General features: G+C 44.4%; 1 protein-coding gene across 1 annotated transcript in view; it reads left to right on the forward strand.

Annotated features, from left to right (window-relative positions):
* NAXE (NAD(P)HX epimerase) overlaps nucleotides 1-16,640 on the forward strand; it is a 142,292-nt gene that overhangs the window by 106,258 nt on the left and 19,394 nt on the right. Inside the window, exon 5 of the mRNA XM_086947645.1 lies at nucleotides 5,029-5,176. Coding sequence (XP_086803771.1) covers nucleotides 5,029-5,176 — 148 coding nt within the window. The remainder of the gene's footprint in view (nucleotides 1-5,028; nucleotides 5,177-16,640) is intronic.

Below are 16,640 nucleotides of genomic sequence, written 5' to 3' on the forward strand. Positions count from 1 at the left end.
GGGTGCATTGTGTTTAAGCGTGTACTATGTGTGCAAGTGCTGCAGTGCGTATCAGCATTCTAGGTGTAAATGTATAAAGGTGTAGTGTGTGAAACAGCACAGGGCGTGTAATCTGTAGATGTTTTTATGCATATGGTGCAGTGTGGGCTAATGGAAGTGTAGATATTCGTATTCACTGACACAACGTTTACTTCAAGTACGCTGCAAAGGTGGAACATGCTCACATGTATATGTCTGAGTGGATTGCGGTGTTAAGTGACTACATGGATGGCGTGGAGGTAAAAGGCTGTACTCCGTCAGACGTGTACCGTGTTCAGTGAATTAACGGATGTTGTATGAAAGAGGCCGCGGTCCCATCACACCTGTGCAGTGCTCGGTGAATGATTGATGTTGAGTGACAGGCCGGGGTCCCATTTCCAGCCCCTGGAGGGCTGAACTATGCACACACCGACATACGTGTATGCATTTCCTTTCACCATGTACAGCGTCGACGACTCCTCAGCAGACTCCTCGCGCCCCTATTCTGCCCGTTTGTTTGAAGCCCCCGATATAAGGAATCGCATACACAAGCAGGCGTGATTCTATCCCTGTTTGTATATTTTCTGCTGCACAGCTTTTCCCGCCCCCTCCCCCCGCCCCAACAACCAATAAGACAATGTCTCTTCAGAATACATTGTCATTAGTTTGCTGACTTTCAGTTTGAATTTGTATTTGTTGAACCTGTACTCGGTGTTTGTAGTACTTTGTGACAGGGGAATCAGGTTCAGGTCTTGGCGTCGGCTCAACATTCTGTGATTCTGAGCAAATCACTTAATCTCCTCGTGCCTACCAAAAAGCTGAATGTGTCCTTCTGTAATTTAACTGGTGCTCGTGAAAGCGCTCCAATAATTTCGTGTCGAGTTCGCGTTATATAAAACTGCAAAAACCAAAAACAAAGTGTTGTGAGATAGGATAGGCGTGTTGGGGATAGATAACATGAAGAGTGAGTGTGTGTAATGGCGTATGTGCCCCATGAAGTCACTGGTGAGAGGTTGCCCCTCATAGACCCCTGGTTATGTGGGCATGCTGGTTCCCTGTTCCTCTGCCCTGGCATTTGGCACTGATCTCCCTCTGCCCAACCTGTTTGATGTCTACCCATATGAAGCATGACTGGGCAGAAATTGCATCGCTTATCAATGAAGAATTCACGGAAAGTGGTGCTAGAGGTGATAAATGACCCACCCAGTGCCCATCAGTCGTTGTGCCAACCAGAATATCCAGCTGCCACTCCATGTGCCCAGTGGCTCTAGTAGGGTGCACCTAGAACCTCTTTTCTGTGGTAGCGGGCCATGGCTGTTTTACAGTTAGTAATAATGCACATGACCTTTGTTGTCTTCCCTGTTTTCTTGCCCACACCTAAAACACTGATGCCCAGCTACACCCGCAGACATCTCTGGAGAAGACATCACTCAGTGCCAAACTTACCCCTAGATGTGGGCAACCTGATGCAGGCTGAACAGCAGAAAGCAAGCTGTGCTGAGCCCACAAAGGAAGGCAAACTGCAAGGAGAGCTGCTCTCCATTCCAACTTTAGATGTTGCCTTGCTGGCCATCTCTGCGCTCAAACTTGTGTCTTGAAAAAAAGAACAAAAACAATTTTTGTTGCGAAGCTTTTACAGCTCACCCCCCCGCAGTTCCCTTCATTCCATCGAGGGGGAGTGGCAGGGCCGATACTGCCAAGCTTTCAGTGCCCTGCACTTCCGGTCAAAGGCTTCGCACCTGCACTTCTAAGCAGATCTGCTGCACTAGACCCATCACTTCTCAGCAGGTCTTGCATACTAGTACCTGCACTTCTCAGCTTCATTGGTATGCTAGCTCCTGCATTTCTCAGCAGATCTGTGTACTGTCACGAGCACTTCTCAGCAGACCTCGCATACTAGCAGCCGCACTTCTCATTGCATTTGCTTTCCCTCTTTCGCACGTAAGCACTTCTCAAAACAGGGCTGCTGCTCTTCTAATGGACGATGTAAAGTACATTCTAAGCAGGGTTGCTTCTCTTCTAATGGGACAGTGTAAACATAATTCTAAGCAGGGCTGCTACTCTTCTATCGGGACTGTGTAAACAAGCTCATAAGCAGGGCTGCTAGTCTTCTAATGGGACTGTGTAAACAAGCTTCTAAGCACGGCTGCTGCAGTAGTAGTTTATACAGGGCTTCAAGAGGTGCGGGGCTCGCCATTCGCAGACCTGTTAAAAATTAAAAACCAGCGCTGAAATACCGCCCTTCTTGACACTATGACTATAGTCATGTGACCCGAGTCTAGGCCTGGCCCAGAAGACTCTCTGAGGAGGCTGTGTGATGCTGCGGTGGCTCGAGCTCCTGCAGCTTTGAGAAGTAAGTGGGAGTCGTGGGGTGCTGCAATGAAGCCTGTGCGTGTGTGTTTATGTAATTCCAAAAGAGAGCGCACTATCGGCAGATGTCACAGTGGGTGCCGGTCGGGTACAAAAATCACTGTAATTCACAGAAGTTTTGTAGTGTCCTGGCATGCCTGCATGTTGCTCTATTGCTAATTTATTATTTACCATGTTTGAAACTGTTCTTGTCTGCCTAATTGGGGTGAAAGGTGAAGTGGGCCTCTTTCGATTAGAACGTAGCATTTTCCCTTCCATTTCTGCTTTTGGCCATCTCTCTCCTCCAATCTCAACCATACCCATTCTTTTTATTATCTCTTTCCCTCTCACCTCCTTTTGTCTACCTCCTCCACTCTCCCTGCTCCCATTGTCGCTCTCCTCCTCTCTCTCCATTTTTTCTCTTCTTCCTTCGCTTTTTCCTTCTGATCCCTTTACCTCCACCTTTTTTGTGCTAAAAGAATGATAATACCTGTAATCAAGTGTGTGTATCCGTGCCTTCCTTTAAGTTCGCTGTGCTGGCTCTCCTGCCCCCTGGCTGTGCTTGCTCCCCTGCCCCCTGGCTGAGCTTGCTCCCCTGCACACTGGCTGTGCTTGCTCCCCTGCCCCCTCGCTCTGCTTGCTCTCCTGTGTGTGTGGCTCTGGGTGTTTGTGTGGGCTCTGGGTGTGTGTGTGGGCTCTGGGTGTGTGTGTGGGCTCTGGGTGTGTGTGTGTGGGCTCTGGGTGTGTGTGTGTGGGCTCTGGGTGTGTGTGTGTGGGCTCTGGGTGTGTGCGGGGGGCTCTGGGTGTGTGCGGGGGGCTCTGGGTGTGTGTGTGTGGGGCTCTGGGTGTGTGGGTGTGTGTGTCTCTGGGTGTGTGGGTGTGTGTGTGGCTCTTGGTGTGTGGGTGTGTGTGTGGCTCTGGGTGTGTGGGTGTGTGTGGGGGGCTCTGGGTGTGTGTGTGGGGCTCTGGGTGTGTGTGTGGTGGTCTCTGGGTGTGTGTGTGGTGGTCTCTGGGTGTGTGTGTGGTGGGCTCTGGGTGTGTGTGTGGGGCGTTGGTTGTGTGTGTGGGGCGTTGGTTGTGTGTGTGGGGCGTTGGGTGTGTGTGGGGGGGCGTTGGGTGTGTGTGGAGGCTCTGTGTGTGCGGCTCTGTATGTGTGTGTGGGTGGCTTTGTGTGTGTGGCTCTGTGTGGGTGTAAATGCAATAGGTCCTGCATTTGCGAGCGATTACGCTATTGGCATTGTAAATGACAATGCCATTTATTTAACGATTAAGCTATTGGCAATGTAAATGACAATGCCATTTATTTTTTGTAGGTGGCTCTATGTGTGGATAGCTTTTTTTGTAGGTGGCTCTATATGTGGGTGGCTCTGTTTGTGTGTGGGTGGCTCTGTGATAATGACTCTGGGTGGCTCTGTGTGGGTGGCTCTGTGTGGGTGGCTCTGTATATGTGTGGCTCTGTGTGGGTGTAAAGGCAATAGGTCATGCATTTGCGAGCGATTAAGCTATTGGCATTGTAAATGACAATGCCATTTGTTTATGATTTAAAAAAAAAGTCATGAGCAATGCCAATAGCTCTACCTTTAATAATGCCGAGACCATTGCATTGTAAATGCTTGTTAATTGTCTGGCCACAGACCGCTTAAACTGTTTGCACTGAGCGCTAACGTTATCTTCAAAGGGGCACTGCATAAGGAGTCCGGTAGAAGATCTCAAGGAATGGCATGAGATTTATTGGTGAATTTGAATCGAAGGCATTCTGGTCCCACGTTATGGATTTAGTTATGTGGAATACCAAGTGGTTTAAAAATGATTCTTATTGTCTGAAAGCCAGTGCAGGCCTTGTGGTGCCAGGGTGAAATTCCCAATAGGGTCACGGAGAAATCCTGTTTGGGCATAAGACCTATCCTGTTCTTTGATTTTTTTTTAATAATAATAATAAAAATAATAATAATAAGGAAGCTTGTGAAGCACCTGGTTACTCCCACCGGCGTGTCCCCGCGCTGTAGTAAGTGAGAGATCCTAGAACCCCCTGCCCAGTCCCAGGCGCTCAGTGTTAGTGTTTTAGTGAGTAATGAATGGGGTATGAATGAGAGTATGCGAGGTGTGCTTGGTCAGAGGTATTTATGTTTTTTCTTAACACAGTATTGTTATTTTGCTATATTCAAGAATGTATATCTCTATGAACAAAGTATAGAAGATATTTTAATTAAAATACAAATAAAAACTAGAAAAAATAATATGTAAACAAGTTTATGTTCATTTGGTGAATATAATTCTAGGAAGTATGATTATATATAGAGGTGTTTTTCTGTCTAGGCTCCTCTAGGGCTCTTAGCGAGCCTTCATGAGATGGTGAGAGCTTCCTCCGACTAAATTGATATTTTGGTAGGAAGTTTGTTCTGCTTGTGCTACTGTCAATTAGAAATCTGGTTACTATGTTTTATATTTGTTGGGGTCCTTTTCATAAACTGCTCATCGTTGTAACCAAAATCAATACCCATATAATTGTATTTAATGCTATCCAAATTAATTTCCAAGTAGTTTGTGATGCAAGTTAGTATTTATGTAATTGAGTTGTTAGTGATGGATATTTTCAGCCGTGATTTTTCCTCTCAAGCAGTCCATTGTTCCTAAGGTGTATTACCATGTCTCTGTGTGTAGGCAGAACTGATCGATGGGGCATACAGCCTAGTAGTGGATGCCATATTTGGATTCAGCTTCAAAGGTGCAGTAAGAGAGCCTTTCGCCAGTATCCTGAAAACCCTGAAGCACGTCACCATCCCAATTGCAAGCATTGATATTCCATCTGGTACGTTCTGTGTGTGTTTCTGGACTACATTTGCACAAAGCAGACTTGCATGATATATTATTGTAGACACATAATGTGCTGCTGTTCTTACCAGTACAAGATTCCAAAATGTTACCGCTATCCTAAGACCACTTCTGAGCATAAAGGGAAGATTATTGGGACAAATTCTCCCCTTTTATAGCAGCATTAAGCCAATGGCAGTGATTTGCTCTCAGATTCCTGCTAAACAAGGTTTGAAATCCTTTCCATGGAGGAAATACTTCAAGGTTTGTCTTCTGCAGTTGAATTTACTGTGCGATGTCCGCAGAAAATGTCAGGCAATCTTTATTGGAGGAACGCAGCTAGTCTCCACCAGTACCTGCTGAAAGTCAGTTCATTTTATCAGCATCACCATTTTTGAAGTATTTGCCAAGGCATTTTAATCCGGTTTTATAAGCGTAATATCCCTATGATCACCTTCTCCAGAAATATTTCTCTTGTTCAAATTTGGCATTCTATATCTTGTGGTAGAAAAGGAGAAATCATATCTGCTGTCATTCACACTTAGCAGCAAGCATTGGCAAAGCTTATAGGTCTTCCCTTTAACAGGGAAATGCCAGTGTATTGGCTTTGCCAATGCATATTTATTTATTTTATTTTTCAAGGGCCCGGCAGCTGCTAAGTGCTTCAAGGCTTCTCTCTTTCTTTTTTGCCAACTGCACACTTTATTTTTAATTTTATTTTTCTGTTCTGAAAAGGCCATCAGCATTGTTGGAATATTAAAGTTTAAAATATATATATATTTTTAATTGGGCGTCTGTCTATCATTGCGTATGCCCACTTATGTGGTATCATGGCATTCAAAGTATTTCCAATTACAGCTATACAAACTATACCGACTAATTCTAACCAAGGTGATGACACACAATAAAACATAGATAATTATTTTCAATTCTTTCTGGTGTTTCTGTTATGTAATGAAACAGATGCAGAAACATGTTACAATGAAATCATGCCTATCCTACCTCAATCTGTTAGTGTGTATTAATCTAGGAACAATTCTGTTTACCAGGACATTACTAACATTTTGGCATCTTTATTGAGCATAGAAATGGTCATGTGCTAGTTGCTGCAGGCAGTGTCTATTTTGGCCTTCGAATCAAACCAATTCACATTATCAGGGTTAACTCAGCCATGTGTGCATATCATTTGAAACATCATTTACAATAATCAATAGATGGGGTTGAAACGATTGTAAAAGCTTGCTGGGAAGCCATCCGCTTACATGACTCTTCATAAGGCCAGATTCTGCATCCCATGATGAACCTCTTTTTTGCAGTGCAGTGTCTTCTGTTCCCTTACTTGTGCTTCCAGCCTACGTTGGGCCTTCGCCATCAGATAAGTGCTGTGCTCATTAGAGCTTGTTGAGTCTTTGATGTAGATGTCTTGATAAATGCAACAGAACTGGTCTGGTTTCTCCTCGTCCCTATCTTCAGTAGCATCATCCATTAGTTTTCTTGCCGGTCCTGTAATATATTTACTTGCAGCAACCCACTTTATTATTCCCTCTTATTAGTTCGATCCTATTAGCCATGACTTGTTATGCTTTGTCTAATTCTTATGTTTCAATTTTGCAGCGGTCAGAACTTTAGACCCTTTTTTTGGGGAACTGTGTATTTTTATACTACTTTTCTAACAGCCACCGCTCCTTTTACAGCTTACATATTATGGCCTTCTGTTTGTTTCTTAGCCTTGAGGTCGCAGCTATAAAATTAGCTTATAAACATGCCCTTAGGGCATCTCAGACAATCCCTCCTCCAAAGTCTCCCATCTTGTTAATGGCTAAGTATTCCTTGGACTGCTATTTCATATCTTTCCCCACAAGGGGTACCTTAACATTGTCTCTCTTAAATGCCATGCCTCCTCTGGGTTTAGGCCCCCAGCCGGCCATTGAAGTTTAGCATTAAAAGTTGGTCGGGATAAGGGGGATCTTGCTCTGTGCTTCAGTGTGACATTGAAAAGTTGCTTATCGGTAGCTATTTGATCTAGCCTTGGCTAAGTCCTTTGCACTGCAGAGTATTGCGTGAAGCAACCAGGCTTGGTATAGACCAAAGTATCTGAGCTGTTGTTTATGCACTTGTAAAATGCTTGCTGTGTCCCCATTCTTTTGCTGGTTCCATCCTAACATAGAGTTCATGACTAGCTTGAGGCCCCACTCAAGAAGGCCCAGTTGCATTGTATATGATTCTGGAAGCATGCTTGACCTTTGGTAGCAATAATTAGTAAAACTACTTCCAAGGCCTTCTTCTTTTGCGGACTGTTAATCACTATTTCTCCAGCATTTTCTCCTTCATATATTCGCATGCCTGAAATATTCCCTGACGTCAGCCTGAGAACCCTGGGTAGTCAATGTTAGCAGAGCAGTATTTCAACTAACTTTGAAATCAGCCAATAACTACAAGTAGCCCATCCACTATATGTTGTGACCTGAGGTCCTGCCATTCAGGTGGGTGGGTGAGATCAGATAGTGCCAGCCCTCCTCAGAGGCACCAACTATCAGATTTTCTAATGCATGTGCACGAGGTAACGAGGAATCCTTTGAGCTCTGCTAATTTCCTTTAAATTATCTTATTTTAGATTTTTATCTACAACTCTTCCAAACGCTTCTTTCTCACCTTAGGTATAGAAGGTAAACATTGTCTGCTTTATTCTGGTCTGAGAGGCTGAGATATCATTTTTTAATTAGTGCCATGGCTGAAACTTCTCGTTCAAGACCCATTTTTCAGGCCATGTGAGGTGTGTGGATAATCACAGATGACATGTACGCAAAACGTATATTTTATATTAACAAGTCTGAGAATATGGCCAACAATTGTTCCATATACAGGACACTAAATAACAGAGTGTGTCGACCGCTCCGGCTTCTAAATAATGCATCTCCAGAAAAATAATTGGATAAAAACGGCTATTAAAGTGAGAAAACCCAAATGGGAGATTATCAGCACCAAAGATCCAGTTGTAGGTCTGCTCCTGAGCCTGTTGCGACTCCCATCAACTAACCCTGTGTGTCTGAGTTTAATATGCATACTTGTGGTCATGCTGACGCATGCAGGTCAGAGCCCAGAAAAAAGCCTCATTCTACTGATTCACTCTCATCTTCGCCTTCAAGAATGGCATTGCTACCATCAGTTAACACACTCTGTAAACACGTAAAGACAAGAGATCACAATTATCATGTAGCCACTATATCTTGTGCATCTTCAGGAATATAATTGTCAGCAAAGATGTCCACGGCAAGTGCACCATCGAGGACCACTCTTCAATCAAAATGAGGGCAGGGCCATGCTTGACCAAGAAGAAGATCCTAAAGTCGAGGAGGTCACTGTGGTCACAGACGCTCTTTTGAACAAAGACTCTGCCATTGATAAAGACACTGCCAGTGAAGATGCCACCGCAGACTTGTGTCGACATCAAAACATCTTCCACTTGCAGTCTCAGTGAGGGTCACTGTAATGGCTTAAACCTCCTCAATGAGAAGACCAGTGTCCTCGTCGCCAGCATTGGTAATAACAATGACTTCAGCGCTACCCCAAGCACCTATTTCATCCACTACCGTTTTGAAATGTCTGCGTTAATTTGCTAATCACAAATTTTATTCTCGATGTAACAGAGAAATTCATATCACTGCCCCGATGATTTTCACCATTAAATTTGGTGAAATCTAGTTCTTTCTTCGTGTACCATTTTCTGACGCTGCTGAGTAATAGAAATAAGACGCGGCGGGAGATAGGAAATGGACATGAGTAAAGATAATGGAATTGTGAGATAGGTAAGGAAGAGGGAGAATGGGGGTAGATAAAGAGATGAAATGAAGAGATATGTTGGATATCCAGAAAGGAAATTACGCAGAGGTACAAAGTTTAAAAAAAAAAGGAGGTAAAGTGAGATCGAGATGGGGAGAATGAAATGTAGGTAGTGGGAGAGGGATGCAGTACCCCAAGGCATGAGCTACAGAGAGAGGTAAGTTAAAAGGTAGCTGGAGAGGAATGGTGTGCCCCTAGTAGTGAGCAAGAGATGGATATAGGCTTAAAAAGAGACCAGTGAACAGAAATATAGCAGTCGATAGGTAGAGTGGTGAAGTGGCGAGAGAACCATCGAAAGATGCAAGGTAGAGGTGTAGAAAAACAGGTCAGGAAAAGAGAGTAGTGCAGCAGAGAGACATTGCTGAAGAGTAGATGGTGTTTTTGAAAAGCAGAGATATTGTGAGGTAGACATAAAGCTAGTGAAGGTGAATTGAAAAAGATAAGTAGGTGCAGAGAAAGATGAGAGAGGATGCAATTTTAGAGAAAACGATTTCGTAAAAGAGAGGAAGCAAGCATGGACTAAGCTAGTTTCATGAGGTGGACCATGTCACCCTCTATACAAGAACGTCCTGGTACTTCAACTGGGTTTCATGATGCATACAGTGTGTCACTCATTCGTTAGCATATAATGCACCAATGACTTATGGGGTGAACTCAGTGGAAAGTAGGTTGACCCGAAATGGTGAGAGTGGGGTTTCCTAGCCACATCTCTGGAGCTACACAGGTTTGGGACCTTCCCTTCTGACTCCAAACATACCAAGGTCCCCAAGTAGAGTTTGGTGAGGAGGTTACTCCATTGTGACGCAATACTGTCTCTGCCAAACACATGGTCTGCCTGCCTAATTTTGAGTTGAGCAGACTGCCTGATTTACGCCAATGGAGTAAACTCTACTCAGTCGTTGTAAACCTTCGCCCAATGTCACAATGATGTTTGAGCCATCAGAGGAAGCGCATATTTCCACTCACCCCATTTAGACCATGAAATGAGTGACGGGGAAAAAACTAACAAACCTCACACCATGGGAGAAAGCTTCAGTGGTGTGGCGGCTATTCGTTTTTTTTACTTTTCAAAATAAACCCCAACTTTGGGAGTTTGTTTTTCTAAAATAAAAAACGTAGAAAAGTTTGATGGCCTACCATTATGTTTGATGCACCATCTGGCAAACCTTTCGAAAATATGCAGGAAGTGCCCTTATGGTGGTTCCTGCCAATTTATAGAGATGTCAGCGGGCGCAGTAAGGGCAGTGTGGGGGACATAAAGTCCTCTGCCACCTTGACTGCCTTTATGAATGAATGAATGAATGAAACACACATATAATAGCGCAAAACGGCTACTCAGAAAGAGTGTCCCAGCGCTGAGACAGATAAGCAGTTAGGGGAAACCATGGAAGCACTGCTAAGTTTTGAAAAGCCACGTTTTCAGATGTTTCTTAAAAACCGAGATATGTGAGATGGAGCATAAGGCGTCTGGGAAAGCCAGGCCTGGGCCCCCAAGAAACCAAAGGATCTGCCACCCATCCGAGCAGGACGTACTTTCGGAGTACAAGCGAGGCGGGAGGAGGAAGATCTCAGAGAATGGACCGGGGTGTAACGATGACTCTTCTACTAAGGTAGCCAGCTCCTTTCCCATGGAAGGCCTTAAAAAAGACAATAAGAGCTTTAAATGTGATCCTCTCCTTCAGTCTCAGCCAATGCGGTGATTTAAGAAGGGGGGACATAGGAGACCTGGGTTTGGTTTGGTGGATCACTCTAGCTGCGGCATTTTGTACTACCTGTAAGCACTGTACAAGGTAAGAGCGAAGGGCCAGATACAAAACGTTTGCATAGTCCAGTCTTGATGTCACTAAGGCCTGGACCACTATTTTCCTAGACTCTAGTGTCAACAGAGGAAGGATTTCTTTCATCATACGCAGTATACTGTCCGCCAAACCCTAAATCGGGCACTAAGGCCCAACATAGGTTACTTACCAAAAGTGAATCATCAGGAAGCCCAAACCAGCTTAAAAAAACAGGGATCTTCATTTCCCCCGGTGCCTTATACCTGCTGATGGCCCTCTTTATCCCGAAGGTGATTTTCTCTTCATTATTAGGGCGCACCATTCAGAATCTGTCGGACTGTGCCACAGCCATTATGCGTTCATTTCTGGTCCATGAATTACCTTGGGATTATTCTCCTGACATTAATTTCAAGGTTTTTAATTAAACATCCCAATATTTAATTTTGTTGTTGCATACATTTAGTATGAATTAAATATATTTCCTCTGGTGTTTATTTTCGTTGCAGCCTGTAGATGGCAGTGTTACGCTACCTACAAGCATTTCCCCTTCTTTTGTGGTTCCTGTTTTTAGGTCTCGCGACCTATCAATGCGCGCAAGCGCATTGAGCGGAGCGAGAATTCATGTCGGCAAAATGCAAGTCAAACCAAGGGCTTTCAGCAGCGGTTTTCTTGAAGTTCACGTGAATCACGTGAACAAACAAGCACGCACATCGCATGCAAGCCCAGCCTCTGCACTCCTCCCCTCGCTCGCATTCCCAGGCTCTCCCGCCCCCATCCGGCATCAGGCACTCCTCCCACACCTCACGGACATCTGTTCATTTCTCCTCCCCCTCCCCAGCCAGCTTCCCCCAGGCCCCTGCTGCTTCACACCCTCATCGCCGCTCGGCCCCCTCCCCTGCCTGACGTGTCGCATGCAAGCCCAGCCTCTGCACCCTCTGCACCCCTCGCTCGCATTCCCAGGCTCTCCCGCCCCCATCCGGCTTCCCTCCCACACTTCTCCCAAGATGACAATGAAAATGAGAACAGACCCCTTTGGTTTATTCTGTGGATCAGCGATGGCCGCAGGAGCACATCAAATCATCTTGGTGTTTACTAATCTTCAACTTGAAAACGAGGCACCTGCACTTTCAGCCTTATAAACGGAGGGGGGGGGGTGGGGGGGGGGTGCACAGACCTACACAAAATTGCAAAAGAACAAACATGGTAACCCGCAACGCATTTATTTTTAATACGAGAAAGACAAAATGGTGGGTGCGTCGGAAATAAACTCACATGCAGTACATGCCCTGGTGATTTAATACGGGCTGGACCTCCTAACACCAGAATGGGGAAAATAACCACCCACATTGAACACGAGTCAAGGGTATACACAGATTCCAGAATCTCATTTGGTTACGATCAGGTCATAAAATACAATTTCGATAAAATGCCAGTGTCGGAGACACGCCGTTCGGAACACTAGAACGGTTCTATGAGTGAGCAACCCTCAGTGCTGCAGCGTTCTCAAACAGCACTTGGTAAATCATACATGGCATGTACGGATGCCTATCACCCCAAAGAAGGCACTGAGAGCTAGTGCATTGAGACATGCAGTACATGCCCTGGTGATTTAATACGGGCTGGACCTCCTAATACCAGAATGGGGAAAATAACCACCCACATTGAACACGAGTCAAGGGTTCCAGAATCTCATTTGGTTACGATCAGGTCATAAAATACAATTTCGATAAAATACCAGTGTCGGAGACACGCCGTTCGGAACACTAGAACGGTACCACTTTTTGTCTATGGGCAGAAGGCGCCACACACAACCATTTTCTACTACAATTTCATACTGGAAGGACGTTAGACATTAACGAGGAAGTGTGATCAGATTATTGTAGAAAAAATTATGAGCAGAGAACATGCATGGGAATGTCTGGCTAAAATCCATCCCTTTCTGTGGGCATCAACATGACTCCCACTTCAGAAAAATCTAGCGCTCTACAAGCACCTTTGTGTGGATAGTTTTATATCCATCCGCAGAGGGCAACTCAGTGCACCTTCTTCTTGTCACATCAAATAGTCACATAACCAGTGGATACAATTCTGTTTTACTGCTATGACGATGTACCAAAAATGACAAAGCTCAGTACGAGGTCTGTGTCTGGGTGGAACAAGATGGGATACCGTGCGAATCTGACATTCCATTTGGAAACCTGAAGGGCAGGGTTATTTGGACCCCCATCCCCCACCAGAGATTTCACCGTCCCAAAGCAAGCTCTATGGACCTAGTAGCATCTCGGGAGCAGAAGAGGACAATGGCAACAGGGGAAACCCACCAATCAGGGTTAAGAACAGGGGGGTGAACACAAAGAGGGGAGGAGGGGACACGCAAGCTCCCGCGGGTCCCAGCCAATTGGCATCATCCGGCATTTTTCTTGCTGCGCACCTCAACCAATCGGATTCATGTACCATCATTACTACCACCAACCAAAGCTATCTTTTATTTTTCGAACGGTGAAAGGGAAAACAAGCACTGGCATTGCCAATAGGTCTCGCAGTAGGAAAGTTGGAGCTATTGGTTTTGTAAATGACTTTTTATATTTATATATTGTTATTGACAATGCCAATAACGATATATAAATATAAAATGTCATTTACAAAACCAATAGCTCCAACTTTCCTACTGCGAGACCTATTGGCAACGCCAGTGCTTGTTTTTGTTCTTTCAGAACATTTTATTTTATTATTTTTGTATTTAAGGTGGGATCTCCTATAATCTCTGGAGTCTCCCTCCAATCCACCCCACATTAATCTATCCCACCCCAAGCCAATACACACTACTCCAATCAACCCCACCCAATCCACCCCACTACAGCCTACCCCACTCCAGGTTAGCCCAATCCACCCTTCCCCACTCAACTAATCTACAATCTACTGCAATCTACGCAACTACAATCTGCCCCATTCTACTCTACTACAACCTACGCCTCTCTACTCCACTATAATCTACTCCTCTCCAGTGTACCTCACTCTACCCCACTACAGTCTACCCCACTCCAATTCACCCCACTCCAGCCCAGTGTACTCCAATCCACCCTAATCTACCCCACTCCACCCTACTCCAATCTATTCCAATCCAGTCTACCTCACTCCACCCCACTACAATCTACCCCTCCCCCAATCTCTCCCACTCCACCATGTCCCAATCTCCTCCACTCTACCCCAATCCACGCTGCTCCAATCTACCCCATTCCACCCCATTCCACTACACCCCAATCTACCCTACCACCACACCAAGCCACTAACCTTTAGCCAAGCTGAACAGCAGCCACGCTGGTGTATAGCTATAGCTTGGCTAAAACACATTGCCAAAGCCAATAGCTCTCGCATAGGCAAGACCTATTTGGTTTGCCAAAGCTTGTTTTATTTAGTCGTTCCATAACTCATTTTCTGTGTACAGACCCACATTTTCCATCCTAAAATTGTTAACTTGATTTAAGTAGCCAAGCTATTTCTATCCCAAGGTAATTAAACCGAAATTACCTCGTCTCCAAAGCACAAATTATATCCACAAACATGCAGGTGCAGCATTGTGGACTATGTTTTGGGAGCTGATTCGCCTGTGGCAGTGGGTGCAGCAAAGTGAATTTTCCCAATAGGGGACAGTAGACACACTGATATGCCTCTCGCTGGAAGACCAGGTGTGGGAACTACACAGCAAAGTGACAAACACTATCTTCTCCAGTTTGGGGTGTCCATTTGTGGACCTCTTCAGCTCAGCCTGGAACAAGAGGTGTCCTTGGTTTTGTATTACACACTGTCCCTGACTGATTCCTGTCAAGCTGGTCTCAGAGCCTATTGTGTGTGTTTTTTCGCTTCTACTGAAAGTCTTCTAGAAGGTACAAGAAGATCAAGAACAGCAGATCCAAATCGTCCCTGGTTGGGTAATGAGGATCCGTTCCTGCACTGGACAGGCCTAATGTTAAGGTGGAATGGTCAAGCCCTCCACCCCATTCCCCAAATGCTATGGATGCGTGTGTGAAGATGTATCGGTGCCAGCTAGAATCAAAGCCCGTTGGATGTTTAGGCAGGACAGTGCCTTCAATGGGTGAGGAACACTGCTGATATCACTAAACTCGAAGAGAACCTTTACTTAACCTTAAAGAATACGAACACAAATCTGTTTGAGAAGGCCCCGGCCACCAATCTTGGACACTTCCCATCCAAGCTGATCCATCCTTGTCAGTTAGTGTTCATAAATAAGAGACAGATATATGACAATTGCAGCAGGTAGTCAGTATAGTGAAGAAGGTTGAAAGAAAAAAGATTCTTGTGATTTTGGTGGTGCCAAGAAACCAAGGGGCAGATGTATCAAAATACTTATTTGCGATTCTCAAATAGCGATTTTTTGAGAATCGCTATTTGAGAATTGCAAAATGGTATGCATCTAAAAATGCGCAATTTTTTTCCAATTTCTTATTATTCCTTAATTGCGAATAGCAAATTGCTAATTCGCAATTAAGGAATAATTTCCCATTCATTTCTGTGGGCCAGGAGGTCCATAGTAATGAATGGGAAGTTATTCTCAATTTGCGATTCGCAATTTGAGAATCGCAAATTGAGAATAATTTCAAGGGTGTCATAAGGACACCCTGCTGCACCCCTGAAATTCACATGTGTGCGCATATAGCACGTATATAGCAGGGCATGCATATAGCAGGGCATGTATGTGCGCCACATGGCACCTTCACAAATGCAAAAAAGTGCATTTGTGAAAGAAATCGCAAATTACCACCACCTTCAAGTTGGTGGTAATTTCTTAATTAATGAGAAATCGCAAAAATAGAAAGCTTGATGCATAGTGTTTAAGGAATCGCAATTTGCGATTCCTTAAATGCTTACGTAAAATTAAGGAATGGCAAATTTTGCAATTCCTTAATTTTGCTAGGCGATTTGCATCATACATACTGTTTTGCGAATTTTGAGTCGCAAACGCTGCTTTTTTGTGAATCGCAACGTTTGCGACTAAAAATTCCCTTGATACATCTGCCCCCAAGTGATAGGGTATATTGGTCTTTTTTGGAGAGAGTACTGGCTAAGTAGTTCTTGGTCCCATTATTGTTAAAGGGGTGTAGAAAAATACCTCAGACTCATTGGCTACAGGAAACTTAATTGTTGTACATCTTTCCAGTTTCCTTTTCACAAGGGCACACAACAAGGCTGCCCTATTTAATCTCCTTTTTGCATCAAGCATATAATCAGTAGCACATCATAGATGGGCTGACCCTGATATTAGGGAAACCCTCTTCAGAGAGGAGTATAAGTAGATTTCTGATGGCGATGATCCACTGATTCAGAGTACCCCTGAATTCTTGCTTTATACTATGATATGACAACTGAACATTTGTGTCCGGGTAGCAAAGTTTAGGATTAACATGGGGAAGTCTGAGGCTCTTAACCTGATCTATAGGTCCAGATCGTGTTACTATGGAAACAGAAAGCACAGGATGGCTCTTCATAAACCTCTTTTTTTATCATTCGGCATCACTCAAACAATTAATAAGTGATAATCCAAATTTGATTTGATAAAATTGAAGTCCATCTAAACTCGAGAGGCTTTCCCCTAATTTAACTACGGATAGTGTCTGCTTAGGCACAGTATGAAAACCTGTGTTGTATTATCTTATTGCTTTTCAGGATTATCATGCCTGCCGAAGCTCCTGGCACTATATCTGTTCTCTTAATGATCATTTCTGCAAAGTATATTATTTTGCTGCCGGTGCCAGGGAGCTCCCGTTTTGTGATGTCTAATCAACTTTGATTCTTTACATTCTGCTCTAATGGTGGTTTGCTTTTAGT

The sequence above is a fragment of the Lissotriton vulgaris genome, chromosome 12 (genome assembly GCF_964263255.1).
Source record: "Lissotriton vulgaris chromosome 12, aLisVul1.2, whole genome shotgun sequence".
Lineage (NCBI taxonomy): Eukaryota > Metazoa > Chordata > Amphibia > Caudata > Salamandridae > Lissotriton > Lissotriton vulgaris.